At 43.4% G+C, this 18273-nt stretch overlaps 1 protein-coding gene across 11 annotated transcripts in view; it reads left to right on the top strand.

Moving 5' to 3' along the window:
• The window catches only part of LOC147331616 (dedicator of cytokinesis protein 3-like), a 231669-nt gene that overhangs the window by 155844 nt on the left and 57552 nt on the right, over positions 1–18273 (top strand). For all 11 annotated transcript variants that reach the window (XM_086294022.1, XM_086294019.1, XM_086294015.1 and 8 more), the window contains 3 exons: positions 5352–5500; positions 12138–12222; positions 18110–18151. In XM_086294022.1, coding sequence (XP_086150148.1) covers positions 5352–5500; positions 12138–12222; positions 18110–18151 — 276 coding nt within the window. The remainder of the gene's footprint in view (positions 1–5351; positions 5501–12137; positions 12223–18109; positions 18152–18273) is intronic.

Below are 18273 nucleotides of genomic sequence, written 5' to 3'. Positions count from 1 at the left end.
TTTTTATGTTGTCAGTCTTGTCTTTGTGTTTTCTTGTTGGTTGTTTTATGCAACATTTGAAATGCTCTGCTGTCTAAAGGTGCTCCACGACTCTTATTCTCAGACAGTTTCCTTAAATAAGGATATAAGCACCTCCTGTTAGTGCGGCAGGTTAATGAATATTCTCCCTTTGATACAAAAAATATATAATGTGGTCATAAATTCATCATAATGAAGGCAGGAGCTCTCCGTGCCCACTTTGCCTCATTAGTAATCTTGCTTTGTGAGGTTATGAATGGAGTATTAGTCTGCTGTGCCTCACATTGTGTTGACGTAGGGCTGCTGTTACCTTACCTGCTCTGTCACCTTTTACAGCAGTGTGCCTGCGCTCTAAAGCACTGAAGGAGAGGAACACAAGATTTCGCTCTTTATCTCAGCACGTTTTACCTCAGCGGCTCTGTGTGGCTCACAATAGGCACCGAGTGCTGGGCAGGTCTCTGGTGGAAATGTGTTTGTGAACCTTGGTCTTTGCATCGTCCTTTCTCAGTACTGTAAATAAGAGCAGTATGCTTTCGTGTCCTGCATGGCGCTGCTGTGTCTGCGGGGATCTGGGCCTTTATCGCTGACTCCTGTGCTGCTGTTTTCACTGAAGAGCACCCTCGGGAACAGGGCAACCATTTGTGCTGTAAATGCTTCTATATATAAGGTGTTATTTATGAACCCAGTGAATGAACCACCATTTGTGGGCTGTCTCTGGTTCAAGAGCCTTACTACACTTTGAAGGGCACGATACTGTTGGCCAGTAAATGTGCCTCGTGTTTATCACAGTGAGAGTTGGTGCAGTAAATAAATGGGAAAGACATCCTGAAATAAAATGAATACGATTAGTCATGATATGTAGTGTACACCCACCCAACTGGACCCTGTTCAATAAAAGCAAGTTTTAAATAATGTATATTATTCCTGCCTGAGGTTGACCAACGAGGTTGCAAGCTGAAAACTGATTATCTGAACATGTCAAATAAATTCATTATATTAGAGATTTGGGTTTTTTGCTTGCCGAATCATCCTGTTATATCAGTGTTTGCATCTTTATTTACTCTTTCTCAGATTGCTGGATTCCCAGAATAATAATGAAGAAAGGAAGCATTTTACCACAAACTTTCATTTTGACTGGTTGATCTGGACACTATGATGGGACCAGGATGCCCTCATGGAGGAATAAATATTCAGGATGTGCAGACAAACATAAAATATGAAATCATGTGCAAATAGAGCTTTAGTTTTTCTGGCTTCTTGTGTGGATGCTGAAGCCCTGAACCTCAAATTTACACTCTCAGGAAATAAAGTATGTTACTGTGTACCTTTAGGGCTACAGCAGCTTGTCCCTTAGCCCTCTTTGAGTCTCTACCCACTAAAGGCTTTATCCATCTTAGCTCTACAACCAGCTCAGGAACTCTGTTACCTCTACGTGCATGAAAACCCATCGATGTCAGGGAGAAACAAGGCCCAAGAGGAAGATACATAACCAACCCCTAACTGTTCACCAACATGTGTGACGGATACAGAACAAAAACTTATCAGAACACCTTAATGATGCCTTGGTAAAGCACAGCTGTGCAGGGATTAGTACTGTCAGCTCACAGCAACAAAGTCCTGGCTGAGGATCCACTGACCAGCTGGGGCCTGTGTGTGGAGTTTGGCTCTTCTCCCCATGCTGGATGGCTTCTCTCTGGATACTCCTCCTAATGTTCAAAGGATTGCATGATAGTTTAACAGGTGATCCCTAATTAGCTCAAGGTTTAAATGTGAGTGTCATTGGTTTTCTTTCTCTGGGTATAACAGATTGATCGACCTGTCCATGGTGCATCAGCTGGGCTCTAGGCTCCAGCACTGCACAGTGCTGAAGCAGCAGACGATGGGTGGATGGATTTCTGTACGGCTCTAGTGGATTGTGGGTTTTAGACACAGACATTGTCCAACTAATTTTGACTGTGTGGGAACATCGGCCCTTGAAACGTACATGCACGTACCTTGAGGTCCAATAATTAGGCACGCCTTGGGTTAAATGTATGTAGATTGGACCAGCAGGTGAAGAAAGAAAACTGTACTGTGCATCTGTTTTCTTTCTACTTGTTTGTCTTGTTTTTTAATTTTTATGACATTTAAATTGATAAGGAAAAAAATCCAATGCACAAATTATTAATGAAGATAATTAATTTGTACTTTTCTCTGTTTTTAAGAATGACGTGTAAAAGGTTTTACTCTGGAAGATGTTTCTGCGTCTCTAACGGTTATATTAATATGAGCTCTCGTAAAGCGCATATCAAAGCGCGTTAGCTTCTATGTCCACTGGGTATCTCCTGAAAAACAAATGCTAAACAGATGCTGAGGGGAACTGTCGTGCGTGACTCCTGTTGTTGCTAAGCAACTACCGGTTGAAATTTGGCACTCTTTGGCTAAAAGTTGTAATATTTTGAACCTCAAGCACTAGCTGCGCTCAGCGCCAAAATCATGCTAATCTCTCAACTCTGACGGGACGGCGCAACAAGGTTCCCAGTTGGAGCTTCTGAGGAATGGATGCCAGTACCGTAAACACATCGCCTCAGAGTTGGATTATGATTTATAAACGTCTCTTACTACAGGGAACTAATCTTTTAAATGTATACCATATTTTAAACATCGTCTTGTGCACTCGGGTCCAAACTGCAGGTAGAACACAGATGGATCCATTATTTTTACCCCTGAAGGGAGCATCAGTAGTTTCACTCCCTCACGCCAGTTTTTAATATGCAAGTATCACAGTTGGTAACTTGTATGGGATAACTGTATCCACATTTTGACTTATTACTACATTTTCAGAACCAGGTCATGTTAATCCCTCTCATTGAAGGTGTATAGCTTTGATTGGCCGTGGTATCATTTGTGTGCTGGGAGACGGAGGTGTGCTGGGAAATCACCTGCTAATATTAGCTTTGTCTTCTGGTCCTATTTAGCCTAACTAGCTTGCATCTGAACAGTGCAAGTTGCTGGTGGCTGTCCTGATTTATTTTAGTCAAAGAATACATGGAAATGGGTGTTTCTGCTGGTGTCCACCACAAGTCTGATGCATTTACTCAGCTGTGAGGCGTAGAGCCCTTCATCTCCAGCCTTCTGAAGTTGTTATAATCAACCAACCAACTCACTGTATTTAGGGATGGTCAAAAGGACAGTTCGTGATCATGCTTCAAGGCAACGATAAGTCAAATAACCAAGGTAAGCATCTTTGATTGGACAATATACCAAACCTTGAATCCAGAAGACCCCACTGGGAGTCGCACCTGTCAGCAAAAACCAGGAAACTGATAAACAATTTTCATGGGCTCAACAAAAGAAGATTGTAAAAATGTTCCTCGGTGTGAGTCTCAAATTCTGCTGGAAGAAGTTGTTGTAAACAGCATGAATCCATCCTGCTGATGCTTTTAGATTAGATACTAACTTACGACAGTAAAGATGCTAACAGTGGCATGTTTCCTTCCTCTGACAAACCGTGACACAGCTGTTCTGCAGGCAGGTGCACAGCCCTCCCCTCACGAGCAGCTGAAGCCGTCGCAGTTCAAATCTTCTGTGTTATAAAGAACTGAGGCAGTTCTCAACATCTTTCAGGGTTAACGAACTCAGATCGTTCATAAATGTGTGTTTCAGCACATTTACAGTGAAGCTGCGTTCACACATGTGTGCGTAGATTCAAATAAACTTAGAACTAACAGGGACAACCAAAGCACCGGATGCGTCCCGAGGCTGCACAGTGCCCATGTCTGCTCAGGGCTTCAGTTCATCTAAAAACGTTCTCTGCCAGCTCACATCAGCAGAACAGCAGAGAAACCTTGCGGGCAGGTTGCCAGTTGATAGCAGAGCTGCTTCAGCTGTGTTCACCTAACTCTGGTGTATTTCAAGTTAAGGTTCTCTAAAACAGCTCCACCTCCACTACGACCGGAGTTATATAATGGAGCTCATCTGTACATAAACCCAAGACTGATGGAGAAAGGCAGAGAGATTTTAGCCGGGCTCACTGCCCTCCTGCTGTCAGCATATGTTTGCAACTTGCTCATGCATGTATAAGCACCTACATGTGTATGTGTGCATATAATATACTTGGAAACCCAAATGAAATCTTCGTTATAACATGTAACCATTGTATACGTGTGTGTGTGTGTGTGTGTGTGTGTGTGTGTGTGTGTGTGTGTGTGTGTGTGCACGCGCCTCTGCACAGCCTAATTTCTGCCCATCTTGCTGTTCTGCCAACAGCTGAATAGACATTTAACCCTTCTCCCTGCTGCTGAAGCCCTGCAGGGCAAAATTAAAGTGCTAATAATAGCATGCTATGGGAGAAGCAGGTTCCAGTTGTCTTGTGTTAGACGCACATGAGCTTTTGTTTCGTCTTTGTTTTTCAGTTGCCGTATGATTTCTTCATACATGAATTTATTGATCCACTATATACAGTCTAATCTGTACAGTGGATCATAATAACATTATAACAAATAATTATTTTCTGTATCACTCATTTAATAAAGTTACATACTCTTAATGCCAGGCCCAAGCCTGTTGAAAAGATTTGGGCTAAATCAAACATAAACCATAAGAATAAGATTTCCATTCTGATCCGGTCGTGGCCCAGATTAACAACAGCTGCCTGCTGATGGCCACAGGGTGGAAACTGTGCATGTGATGCTAAAGACAAAGGACTGTGGGGTTAGGATGAGATGGAGGACGATGATCAGCTGTGGTGAAGCGGGCACATGTCTGAGGGCTGGATGTTTTCATGAAGCCGGGAATTAGCTAAAGAGACCAAAACTTTTAAATGTGCTTTTAATCCTGTAAAGTTGGACTTTCAAACTTGGGAGTCTCTGGGCATCAACTCATGTTTGGAGTGGATCACAAACTAGACCTGCTTTGCTGCCCCTTCCTCTAACTGCCCAGATCTTCCTGTGGTAGAAAGCATGTTAGTACTTGCATAAAGTTTTCAGCCTGATTTGCCAACCAAGCTTCTTCTGTGTGTGCTAAACATTTGTGAGGCAAGTACATGCAACGCAGTAAATACGCATGTTCATAAAAATCTTTTTTCCGTGTTTCTGTTCTTCATGGCCAGCACGTGCTGACACATGTCTCTGCAACACTAAACACAAATTGTCTGCTAAGGCTTTGAACTCGCTCACCTCAGCTTTATTCCACTGTGAGTTGTTTGAGTGCCTTTAATAAACAGCACAGAAACGGCCTTGCGGTGCCCTGCCAGAGAAGTACGGCTGAATCAGCGTATTGACGAGCTGAAGATGAATTTTAAGTGGTGAACAAACGGTGAATGAATCCTCCCTGTTTCTCTCTCCGTCCTTCAGAAACACAAGGTGGATCTGTTCTACAAGGTTCGCCACGTGATGATGGAGCTGATAGACCTGAGAAGGCAGCTGCTGTCCGGTCACCTGACACAAGACCAGAGCAGAGACGTCAAGAGACACATCACCGTCAGACTCGACTGGGGCAACGAGTGAGAAACCACACAAATGTTGCATTAAGACACATTTGCACATTTCCCACACATACAAGTAATACACATAGTTTAAAGGGCAGCTGTTCTTTGTCTGACCCAGACGAGAGGTGCTTCATCCATTTCTGATGAAGCACCTCTCCAAACACGAGTATTCATTTACGTTTTTACGCTGTATCATGTGCATTGGTTGCTCATAGTCACGTAATGCTGCTTCAACCACCAGCTGACCAAGTGGGTCATTTAGGACCTGAGCCTTATACACTGTACTGCCAAACGTATTCACTCGTCTGCATTCGCTCACATATGAACTTGAGTGACATCACGTTCCTAATCCACAGGGTTTCACGTGATGTCAGCCCACCCTTTGCAGCGATAGCAGCTCCAACTCTTCTGGGAAGGCCACAGGTTTAGGAGTGTTTATGGGAATTTTTGATCATTCTTCCAGAAGCACATTTGTGAGGTCAGACACGATGTTGGACGAGAACTCTCTGCTCTAATTCATCCCAAAGGTGTTGGGTTGGGTTCAGGTCAGGACTGTTCAGGCCAGTCAGGTTCTTCCACATCAAACTTGCTCATCCACGTCTTTATGGATGCAGCTGGTCACCATGGAAACCCATTCCATGAAGATCTCTGTGCACTGTCCTTGAGCCACATGAAGGTTGGAGGTCCACAGTGATTGAATCTGCAGAAAGTTGGTGACATCTGCCCGCAATGCGTCTCAGCATCCACTGGCCCCAACGTGGCTTACCACATCTTTCCCAATCACTTCCACTCTACTATAATCCCCCTAACAGCTGACTGTGGAATATTTCATAGTGAGGATATTTCATGACGGGACGTGCACAGCTGGCATCCTATCACGGTACCACGCTGGAATTCACTGAGCTCTTGAGAGCGAGCCGTTCTTCCACAAAGCAGAACTGAATGATTTCGATGGGTGAGTGAATACGTTTGGCAACATAGTGTGTTACGTGCACCGTTGTGACTTCTGGCGTGAGGAGAAAGCGCTTAAATGCAGACAGTGGAGGCCGAGTGAGGTGAACAAAAAACAAGCTTTTATTTTGACCGGGACAAACGCTACAAACAAAACAAAGGCAGAACGAGCAAAGCTAAAACAGCACATGCAGCACATGGTTAGTGGCTTTTTCTTTAGAAAGACCCTTTAGATGTTTGAAGTTTGAAGTCTGTTTGCTGAATAATAATTCACACATGCTGCACTTACATGCTGATGGCAGCTCAGCCTGCTCCCCTGACTCCTACACGGGGCAAACACAAGTGTGATTGGAGGCAGGTGGATGAAGCCGTGGTTGTTAAAGTCTCATGAGAGCACGATGAAAGGCTGATGGGAAACAGATGAAATGGAGAAAAAATGGCTGCTGCTTCAGGATTGAGTTATTACAGTTTTTCTCGATTGCTAAAACACATTTCTTGAAACTACGCCTCATATCCTCACAACAATAAACACAAATCCATAACCTCTCACTCAATTCCCCAAACATCCTATTTCCAGGTCAAAATGAAGCTCTACACCCAAAACTATTCACTCCTGCTGAAAAACCAAACTTTGCCCTCAGACATCAAACACAAGCCCTCAAAAACACACACACTACAACAGAGTTTTGCACACTGGTACAATTAATTCAAAACAATAGTTCCAAAACAAATAGGTTGCTTATGGTTCTCCCCTTCAAAACCCTTGTCACATGATAAACACAAAAGACGCAACCAATGTATGTACAGTGGCACATTGTCATTCATGTACTATACAGTACAACACACACCAGAAACATTATCCCACCTCAGCATCTTGTCTTTGGTCTGGGTCAGGCCAGAGAATCTCATCCACATCACAGGCTATATTGGCCCCAGCCAGGCAGCGGGGGTAAAATCCTCTTGCATGCCTGATCCACCCCTGGCATGCATCTACTGATATGTCTAGGCAGGCCTCTTCCATGGCCTGAAGGAGGTGAACACGGACATAAGGTTCTCGGTCATACACTTTCCACCGCCATGCCGAAAATAACTCCTCTATCGGGTTTAGAAAGGGAGAGTATGCAGGCAGAAAGATATTAGAAAACCTTGGGTTATTGGTAAACCAGTCACGAACCAGAGCAGCGCGATGGAAGCTGACGTTATCCCACACAACAACGTAGTGAGGCTGCTCTGGCTGTGCTGGTTCCCTGTAGTCCAGCTGGAACATATGTTGTCTTAAACCATCAAGAAAAGCAAGGAGAAGCATAGTGTTATAGGGTCCTAGTACGCCATGGTGGTGGAGTACCCCTCGTTGGCTGATGGCTGCGCACATAGTGACATTCCCCCCACGCTGACCAGGGACATTTACAATAGCCCGATGGCCAATTATGTTCCTCCCCCTTTTCCTTCTTTTGGTCAGGTTAAAACCTGCCTCATCCACAAAGATTATTTCATGGGGAACAGGCCGTCCTTCAATCTCAAAGATTCTCTGCAAAACACATAACACAGTAGAGTCAATCGGTACCCTGAACCACAGTTCAAGAGTGCTGAAATGGCAGCATAAACTGTATCAAAGTATCAGTATCAAAACTCATACCTGAACATATTCCACACGTTGGTTCTTCACTCTGTCAGAGTTTCGTTTGAAAGGGACTCGGTATGCCTGTTTCATCCGGAATTGATTCTTTCGGAGGATGCGGTCAATTGTGGAGAGGCTGATGGCATTTATGCCTCGAAAAAGATGATCATCCTCAATCACTCTCCTTTGAATCTCTCGCAGGCGGATTACATTATTTGCAATTACCATGTTTACAAGTTCCCTCTCTTGCTCCTCCGACAAAAGCCTTAACCTGCCTCCACCAGGTGGTCGTCTCTGTGTCCTACAAAAATAGAAGCACTCATTACTGTAACTGTCACACATTCATTTTACAGGAAAATAATGGAAACATACTGAAACTCAAGACACATAAGTTCAGTAACTTACAAGTTACTGTACAAAGCAGTCTTACTGCAAGTACACCTACCTGTTTTCCTCCCTGACGGTTCTGATGATGGAGGCAACAGTGAAGCGACTCAAATTTGGTTGTACTCGTTGCCCAGCCTCCCTCATAGTCATCCCATGGACAAGGACATGGTCAACTAAAGTGGCTCGAATTTCATCCGAGACTGACTGTCTTCGTGCCCTTGCTCTTCCCCTTCCTTGTCGCCGTCGTTCTCCACCTCCACCTCCTTCACCACGTCCTCCTCCTCCTCCACCTCTCCCTCCTCCTCCACCACCTTCCTGTTGTCCTAGACCACCTCCTCCTCCTCTTCCACCACGTCCTCCTCTTTCACCATGTCCTCTTCCTCCACCATGTCCTCCTCCTTCACCACGTCCTCCTCTTTCACCATGTCCTCTTCCTCCACCACGTCCTCCTCCTTCACCACCTTCCTGTTGTCCTAGACCACCTCCTCCTCCTCTTCCACCACGTCCTCCTCTTTCACCATGTCCTCTTCCTCCACCACGTCCTCCTCCTTCACCACGTCCTCTTTCTCCACCACGTCCTCTTCCTTTGCATCTCTTTGGATCCATTGTTTCAAACCTGAATGAGCTGACTTTGGCCCTTTTATCTATCCATCGCAGGTTCTGATTGGTGTGTGCTAAATTTTGACTCCTAGTGTTTCCACCTGGTTAATTGTGTGCTAATTGAGCTCAAGCTATGCTGACTTAAGTTAACATTATTGCATGCTAGTGCTTTCTAAATGACTACATGGTGTAAGCACTGTAAAATGTAGGGATTTGTGTGTAGAGTTTTGCAGTAACAGTTCACCAAATTTGAGTCATGTGTCAAAGCAGGGAATAGTGTTTATAGTTCAGGGAAATGGGTGTGCTTTTTGACCAATAGCGTTACGGTTTTGAAATTTTAGTTTAGAGGCCTGGTTATAGTGTTTAAGCAATCGAGAAAAACTGTAATACTGGGAGTGTTTCAGAGGTTATTTACAGTTTTTTCTGAATGCTTAAACCCAAACTGTGATTCCTGTAGCACAATTCCTAAAACTATGCAGACATATAGCAATACCACTCACTGAGTTTGCAAAACTAAAAGCACAAAAACTGCTTTGCACTCAGTTTGCAATTTTGTAACACACACTTTGCAAAACTGTAGGCACAATTCACTGCACAACACTCAATTACCAAATTTCCAACACACTCCTAGCAAAAGTATACACATGTATGGCTATCATTAACACTAACTTGCCAACTGTCTGGCACACTTTCACATGTGAAGACTTTCTTAGATAATTAGTTCACTTTGCAATCAGCCTAAGCACTATAATACAGGTAAGCTGTGTGTGCGGAGTACAATGGAGGCAGCAGAAAGAGTGAGAAGTAGAGGAGGCCGAGGAAGAGGACGTGGAGGTGAAGAAGTAGGATGAAGAGGACGACAAGGACAAGGAGGAGCAAGAGGAAGACGAGGAGGGGGGAGAGGTAGACGAGGAGGGGGCAGAGGAAGCATGTTCACTGCAGACCAAGTAACCCATATAGTCATTATGGCGATTGCAAATAATCCTATACTTGGAAATAACCACTGGTGTTTGTTTTGATGTGTTTGAATAAACACCAGTACTTGAAGTTTGGATCCCTCTATGCTTATGGATCTATGACAGAAGTATGAGCTCAAACTGACATAGCCTACCTTGTGCACAGAGGAAGCAAAAGCCAGATGTGTTTTGTATTCATACCATCAGTGTGCAGTTGGCGCATTGTGTGCTTAGTAGATGATGGCTTGTGTGTACTGTTTGATACGGAAACACCATTTTTACGAAGGTGTGAAGAGTTAATCTAGCTGTGTTTGCTTTTGCAAGAGAACTACAATGTTTTGATTATTGGGTGACAGGTTTTCTTATTTGTGTGAAGAGTTTTGCAAAATTAGCCAATAGTTACAAAAAATGTGCTTAAGCAATCAGAAAAAACTGTAAAGCTTCGTTCTGCTGTCAGAGGGGACGAGGCACACTGAGGTGATATGAAGGGGGATGGCGATAAGTGCTGCTTTTATTATAATTAATAGTAAAAGAATTATTCAGGGTACCGCGGGGTGTTTCAGGTCATGTGACTGCTTCCAGTCATTACTGATGCTGCTTTAATAGAGTTCACATTTAGATATAAGTAGGAACTACTTACCGACGATGTGATTTTAGCACATCAGTGTAAAGCAGAGTTATTCGTCCAGTCAGTGGCTTTGCTAAAGAGAGAAGCAGCTCAGTGAATCATTTTAGGCTGCAAAAGGGCCAAAAAGGAGCTAATGAGGTGCTACTTATCTTGTTGCTCTCTGCTAATTCAGTCTCCAGCTGGTAAAAAGAAGTGACGTGTCATGTAACAGAGCAGCAGACGTAATTCATAGCCCGAAAGCCAGTTCATGGTGAAAGGTTGCATTGCAGGAAAACAAGCTCGCTTTCATCATTTCAAATAATGGCTCCATTGTTCCTGATGCATCACGAGCATGGAAGTGTGTGCATGGAGAACACAACTTATCAATGAATCCATGAATGGCAAACATTTGTCGGGTCAAGTGTCTCCAGCATGAGGACATTTAGTGTGTCTGAGGAGCCTGAATGTGAGGTTTCAGGGTTACACGTTTGATGCGTGTACGCCGATAATACTGATGTGGTGCAAAGACGCACTTCCTTCTGCTGTTTCGGTTCATGCTACATCCTCGGTGAGAACAGCTGGAGGGCACAAACAAGCTTTTGCTGCCACACGTGAACTAGACTTGACCTCCATCTATGCTGCTTCGATGTGTTTTACTTTTCTCCTCAGTGCCAGTCTCCAAATGATCATTGCTCAGTACTACATTCCTCTCTGGGTCGTTGCAGGACTGATATTCTGAGTCATCCTGAACTTCACACAGTGTCAAACCTTTGCCTCAGGCTGTCTTTAGTCAGACGACCGTCACAGCAGCCAACTCTGAACCTCTGTGTGAGGTGAAGGACCCTCGTTTGGATCAGAGATATCTCATCATGCTCCTGCTGGTGCAGCCCAAAAATGTGCAGCGCCTGGCTTCAGAGCAGCGTCAGACATACTTGATTAGATATGTACAAAGATGAGTAATAAGCAGTTAATTATAGTGTCGTTAGAAACCTTTAACAACCCATTCAGCTTTACCCTCAAACCCCAGGCTGTAATTTTATTTTCTGTTTCCACTCAAGCCTTTACTTTCACTTGACATATACAAATACATAAACACCTGATTGCATTTTTGAAGCTGTGGTTGGCAGTGATGAAGAGTTTGGTTTTCAAACCAGATTTAACCCGATTTCAGCCTTGATGGATGCGCATGTTAACACATCAAAGATGGACGTTTAGTTTCTCATTCACAGTTTAAGAGGCCATCTTATTCATTCGGAAGAACATTGTGCACAGCGCCTTCGAGTGCGCGAGTCCACCGGCCTGTAACTGAAAGATGTGGTTGTTGAGATTGAACAGAAAATAATGCTGAGGAACAATATCCCCAGAGCCCCTCTGAAATTACTTTAATATACTCTGTGTGTGTGTGTGTAGGCGGTGCACGCTTGTGTGTGCAGAGGTGGCTGGAAAGGTTTGTGTACCTGTGTTGGAAATGCTTTTTGTGAAGGTTAAATGAAAGACGCTCTGCTGCTCTCCGTCTTTGTTTCTGTGTTTCAGACACCTCGGTCTGGACCTGGTGCCGAGAAAGGAGTTTGAGATGGTTGATGAAGACCAGATCAGCGTGTCAGACCTTTATAAGATGGTAAGTCAAGTCACACCTGCTCACACACTGGATTCATGACGGCTGTAGTGCACACAGTGATCCCACATCCTGGATACGTTGTGTAAAATAAGACAAAAATATCCTGCTGCTCATCTCATTTGTAGGTTGTAGCTTTTAATCAGGCATCCTCTAAAATCTGCATATTATTTGCAATTCTTTTAATTTTCGTTATCCGCAGATGATGAGAAGGATGTTAAATAACCAGCAGCAGGAGATTGAATTTGATGAGCAGGTTGTGCTGCAAACTGAGCAGTTTTCTCATTTTTCACAAAATTAAATCATTTCAAGTATTAGCACATAAAAGTAACATGAAGTGAATTTTGTGCACATGAATATCAGTGACTGACTGTTTGCATTTGCAGGTCTCAGCTTGTCACCGTACTGATAAATTAATAAAGTCGTGTTACTGTGAAACTGTGAGAAAGCTTTTTGATTCAGAAACAAACGAGTGAACAGCTCTGACGTGGAATTATCGGAGATTAATGTTTTATTTGCTTTTCTCCCTGAGAGAGCACATTTTATTCCATTTTCTGGGTCTAACACAGACCTGCTGGCTGTACCTTGATGATTACAGGCTGGATTCACTTCACAGTTGGAGGGAAGCTTTAGTTTCCAATCAGAGAGCAGGCTGGACCCCGAGGTTTAAACAGCAACAAGCCTCAACAGTTGGCAAAGTAATCGTGTGGCGACTGGTGAAGATCAGCAGATATCTCACTGAACCGTTCATTTTAGACTAAAATCTTTTGTCTATACGAGGATGATTCAGGAAGTTGTAACGTGAGTAATAACTATGAGCCATTTGTTGTCTCTGTGGCTGCAGTGAATCAGAGTTTTGATGCTCGAAGCGCGTTTCGATTCCGCGTCATGCTGCTCGTCCTTTTCCCTTTTCATCTTTTCTCTGGCCTCGAGCGGCGCCTGTTACCAGAAACAGGTTTCTCGCTCACGTGACCTTCGTCTCATGCACACGACGTTTGAAACTTTGAACACCAGCAGGAAATCTGACGTCGCTCTGCTGGTGGCTTCATCCGGATACCTTAAAACTGCTAATCTGATGATCTGAACCACCGACTGTAAAATTACCGTCCCGCCTCTGTTAACTTGTTCACAAAAGCATAAATTTGAATAGTTTCTCCTGTTATTGGAGCTATTGTGTTGTATTTGAGTGCTACTTTAAATATCATAAATGAATGGAGTGAATGACAGTCGTAGCCTGCAGACAGCATGAGAAATAAGAGCAGAGTCAAGGTCCTGAATAATCACAATTTCAAACCGTCATCATCTATGAGAAAACTCATAAATCACTATAAGTACAGTAAATATTTATAAATCAGAGTGAATATGTGTTGAATAATTAATACTGCACATGAAGATGTGAGATTTAAGCACATCAAAGTTAAACATTATAATCAATCTTCTGTTTTTTCAGAAAACATATTTTATAGCTTGTTTTGTATTTTTTTAAGTTAAGCTTTTAAATCCTTAGTGATAGTTTGTTCCCTGTGACTGAACAAAATGAGCACTTAGAACGTGTAACAGCAAAAGAAAAACCTCTTAGATATGAAAGAGTAAAGCTGTGATGGATCTGAACAGAAATGTCAAAGATATTTTCAGTTTCTTTCATCTGCTTTCCTTTCATCGTGACATTTGTCACATGTCAGAGAGCTTTGTGACATCATCGACTAATTTCACATTTTTGACCAATATTCAAATGTAAATATGTAAAAGGAACAATATCTTCCAGCAAGTTTTAATTCTGGACACTCGGGCAAAGAGAGGAGCTGAGCTGTCATCTGATCACCGGTGGTGAGTTGGATCGGGTGGCGTGGAAGGATGCTGGACAGACTCTGGTCCAGGAGATCTCCAACTGCTCCCTAAAGCAGATGTTTCACCTTCATTGCTGAGATGCTGCAAGGAGCTGGAGCCGGTTGGTGCCTGTTGTCATGGTGACAAACCAAATAGTGGACCCCGGAGGTGAAGGGAGCTTCTTCATCAAGCTGAAGAAGGCATGCTATCGGGCTTGGTTAGTGGGACTTCAGATCCAGCTGCTGGGTACCAGCAGGGCAAGCAGAGCGCCACTCGGTCGGTAGATGAAGCTAAAACTCGGGTGTGGGAGGAGTTTGGTGAGGCCACATGGAACAAGACTTTCAGACTCCTTGAGGCGAACGTTCCTCAGAGACTTGGGTCCATGTTGACGTGACAGCCTCACACAGCTGCTGATTTGTCAGCTGCATCCATGACATGAATCTCGTGTTCCAGCACATCCCAGAGGTGATCTGTTAGGCTAAGATCTGTTGTGGAGGCCATTAGAATACGGTCAAGTCATTGTTGTGGTTAAGAAATGAGATGATCTGAGCTTTGTGATGCTGTTGCCTTCCTGTTAGCTCAAATCACTCAGCCACAATCTCCTCTGACCCCTGAATTGTGTTTCTGTGTAAACCTTAGAGGTGGCTGTGCGGGGAAATCCCTGCAGATTTGAACCTTCTGAATGACTCAGCTCAGCCCGTCTGGCATCAACAACCACGCACGTGAACCGAAATCACCTTTCTTTATTCTGATGCTAATTTTACATTTCAGCAGATTTTCTCAACCATGTCAGACTTCCTAAATGCACTGAGTTGCTGTGATGTGATTGGTCGATCAGACAACAGGTGTAAAGCAAACTAATTAACAAAGATGAAGACAATGCCGCAGACAAAATCCTGTCAAGATTTTTTAACCTGTAATTTGCAGCACTCAGGACAATTAGATTGTGTAGGCTATAATAAGCAATAGAAGCGAACCAAAAACTAAACACTGAAACAAAACATGCTCACAAACGTATTTCATGAAGGTTAAACTTGTTGCTGGAAATACTAAAAATGAAGTGTTTATCTTTGTTATACTGGAGTCTGTGGATAACTTATAACCTGCGTCACATTTCCAAGGCTGCTTTAAAAAATATGTAACTATTAAATAACTCTAGCCTATTAATGGTAGTGTGCAGTGCTGCAGCATGAGACGCATTCTTTGTTGTTCATGGTCTGTCGGTAATACTTGATGTTCCCTTTCTTACATCAGTCCTGCTTTAAATAGCTTCACCAGCCAAACACCGTAGTCCTGGTGATTCCCCTTTGTTCTGTTGCTTGGAGACCGATCTGGAGATGGGACGTGAGAAAGGGGGAGAAACAGGAAGGGAGTGAGAAAAAGGTTAAGTTATAGATGGTTGGATCGAAGATGAGGAAGAGTGAGCATGAGAGAGAACCGCGAGTTCTTTCTGGTAACAAACAGACAAAGAAGGGCAGAGAAAGAAAGTTACAAAGTTACTGCTGATTGATTTGTTTTTGAGTCGTGGAAATGAATGTTTTTAAATGTGACATTTGAAAAGGTCGAGATGAAGAAGGAAAACAGAAGATGTGATGAGATTCATCTTTAATGATCTCAGTGATGAATTTGCATTAGTGCAGCAGCAGGAGAGTGCGAGATTCATCACGGGCGGAAAACAATCACGCAACGAGAACACAATGTGAGCGAGAGGAAACTTTCCAACAGTCGCATGCAAATGCACATCTGACATTAGCAGTTAATCGGCTGTTACACACACACCGCCAAACTTCTGAAATAGACACATGACTGTAATGGAGATTATTTAACAGTCAGCATCGTGCACCCAAAACATCTTGGGTTTGGATCCCGTGTGTGTGGACTGCATGTCCTCTCCAGGTACACCGGCTTCCTCCCACAGCCCAAAGAGGTGCAGTTAGCGGGGTCAGGTGTGAATGATTAGCCCTACAGCAGACTGGCAACCTGTCCAGGTGTACCCACCTCTCACATCAAGCTCAGATTAGCTCAAACAGGCTCCCCCTCCACCCTGAACTGGATAAAGTGGAAGAAAATGGACGGATGGATTATTTGAGAGTTAACTTACAGCCCTGATATGCAGGTTAAAAGCAGACTTTGAAATCCTACTATGACAACATATTAAAATGTTGAAATTTAAAGAGATAAGTGTTGAAATATATTCGCATGTTTAAAGAAATGTGGAAAAATTGCATAATGCTTAAAACACACACAGGAAACAGGTAACAGTAATAACATGATTGGCTCTGTCAGTCTGTGTGCGTGTGAGAGTTTAGCAATTCGAATTAGTTGGTAGCTGCTCTGTGTTTATATTCTTGGACTGCTGGTGGAGCTTTGCATCATTCACAGCTGAAAATAAATCATTACTCGTCTTATACCGAGCGTTGATGCATCACCTCGGGTTCATCCTGAAGTTTCAGCTCCTCGCCCTCTGAGGCCGCGCTCACTTTTAGCCAAACAGCAGGCTGCATGCAAAGACAGTCTGAGGCCTGAGCTTCTGCACACACTGACCTGATTATTTAAAGCAAGACAGCGTCTCTGTAGGCGCGTCTGCAATCCAGAAATGTCACCCACTGAAAACATTTGGCTCATTATGAGCCTGGAAACATGACAGAAAAGCAGCTATAAAAGCGTTTATCACAGAAGAGAGGAAAAATGTTCAGCGTTCAGAATCACAGTAACCAGTCTCAGTGCCTCAAGAGGAAATCCTGCCCCGTCCCAGCGAGTCTGCAATATGTTGCTGTCTTTATCCAAAAAGCAATAAAGCTGAGTTTAACTTTGATATTTTGTCTTTGTACAATCTAAAGTCAATCCAGTGAGGATTGTTGTAGAGGTAAAGCAGGGCAGCTAGTGACTTGCAGGTTGCTGGTGCAATTCCTGGCTCTCCCAGTCTGCACACCAACGTATCCTTGAAGAAGGAGAACTCCGAGTCGCACACACACCCCAAGATGTGTGTGACTGACACGTGTTGTGTAAAGAGCTTTGTGTGCTCGAGTAGCGCTAAGAAACAATTTGTTTAAATTATTGCATGACCTTATTTTAATCGACTGTCCCAACCTTTTTAATAGCAGGTTTTAAAAATTCAATATAAAGAAGATGAGGAGATACGGCTGCCATCGTTTAATTCCCTCCTCAGGTTGTAATATTTGCAGATAGCTTTCAGCTGACAGTCATTACCCGGATTCATCAAACAGGTTTTTACTTCCTGCTGCTTCTCGTCTCACACAGACACTCGAGAGATTTAGGGAGACAACTCGGAGTAATGAGTCTCTGGGGCATTTTTATCTTCTGACAATGAGGGGAAGGGAATGGACCACGATAAAGTAGATAAGAGAGGAGAGGAGACGAGGAGACAACACAAGAAGGAGATGAGAAGAGGAAACGAGAAGAGAAAATGAAATCAGACAAGAAAGCAGATGAATACAGAAAAGGAGAGGAAACAAGGACAGAGTATAGTGAAGGAGAGGATATACAGTAAGGAGAGGACAGATAAATGAGAGTGGATAGGAAAGCAAGATAGGATAGAAAAGGAAACAAGAAGAGAATAGAAAAAATAACAAAGGAGATTAGACAATGAAGGAGAAAAACAAGCCGATAGAGAAGGAAAGGAAGCAAGGAAATGGTGAAAAAAGGAGTAAACTGACAAGGAGATAAAAGAAGGAAACAAAATGATAAGAGGTTAATAAATGAAAGGAAACAAAGAGAAAATAGGAAAGAAGGAGATGCTAAAGGAGAAGAAGCAAGGACTGAGTGTTGAAGGAAATGAAAAAAGGAGGGCAGACCAATGACAGTCATTGGGGCAGACAGTGAAGAAGAGGAAACAATAAATGAGAAATGAAGCAAGGACATAGGATAGTAAAGGAGACTAGAGACCTGAAAAGGCGAAGTGAAAATAGGAAGCAAAAGGAGGAGAGGGAAAGGAGGAGAGGAAACAGCGAATGATGATGAACCAAGGAGGGAAAAAGGAAACAATAAGAGGAGAGAGATGATCGACCCCTCAGCTAATAGTTTGTGTGTCTCTCTTTCGCAGCATCTTTCTAGCAGACACAGCGTACAGCAGAGCACCACACAGGTACGTGGACGTACTGCAGTAATGTGTCTCATTTACTTCTCATTTCAGAGGCCCAAACAGATTTATGGGACACAATTAAGATACTTCCAGCAGAAAAAACTGCTACAAAGTAGTAGTAGTAG

This window comes from Aulonocara sp. 'chitande type north' Nkhata Bay, linkage group LG5 (assembly GCF_057382095.1).
Source record: "Aulonocara sp. 'chitande type north' Nkhata Bay isolate Kocher_YH1m ecotype deep benthic linkage group LG5, A_spYH_male_GT1.1, whole genome shotgun sequence".
NCBI classification, from domain to species: domain Eukaryota; kingdom Metazoa; phylum Chordata; class Actinopteri; order Cichliformes; family Cichlidae; genus Aulonocara; species Aulonocara sp. 'chitande type north' Nkhata Bay.
The sequence above is the reverse complement of the archived record's forward strand: the minus strand, read 5'-3'. Positions and strand labels throughout refer to the sequence as shown.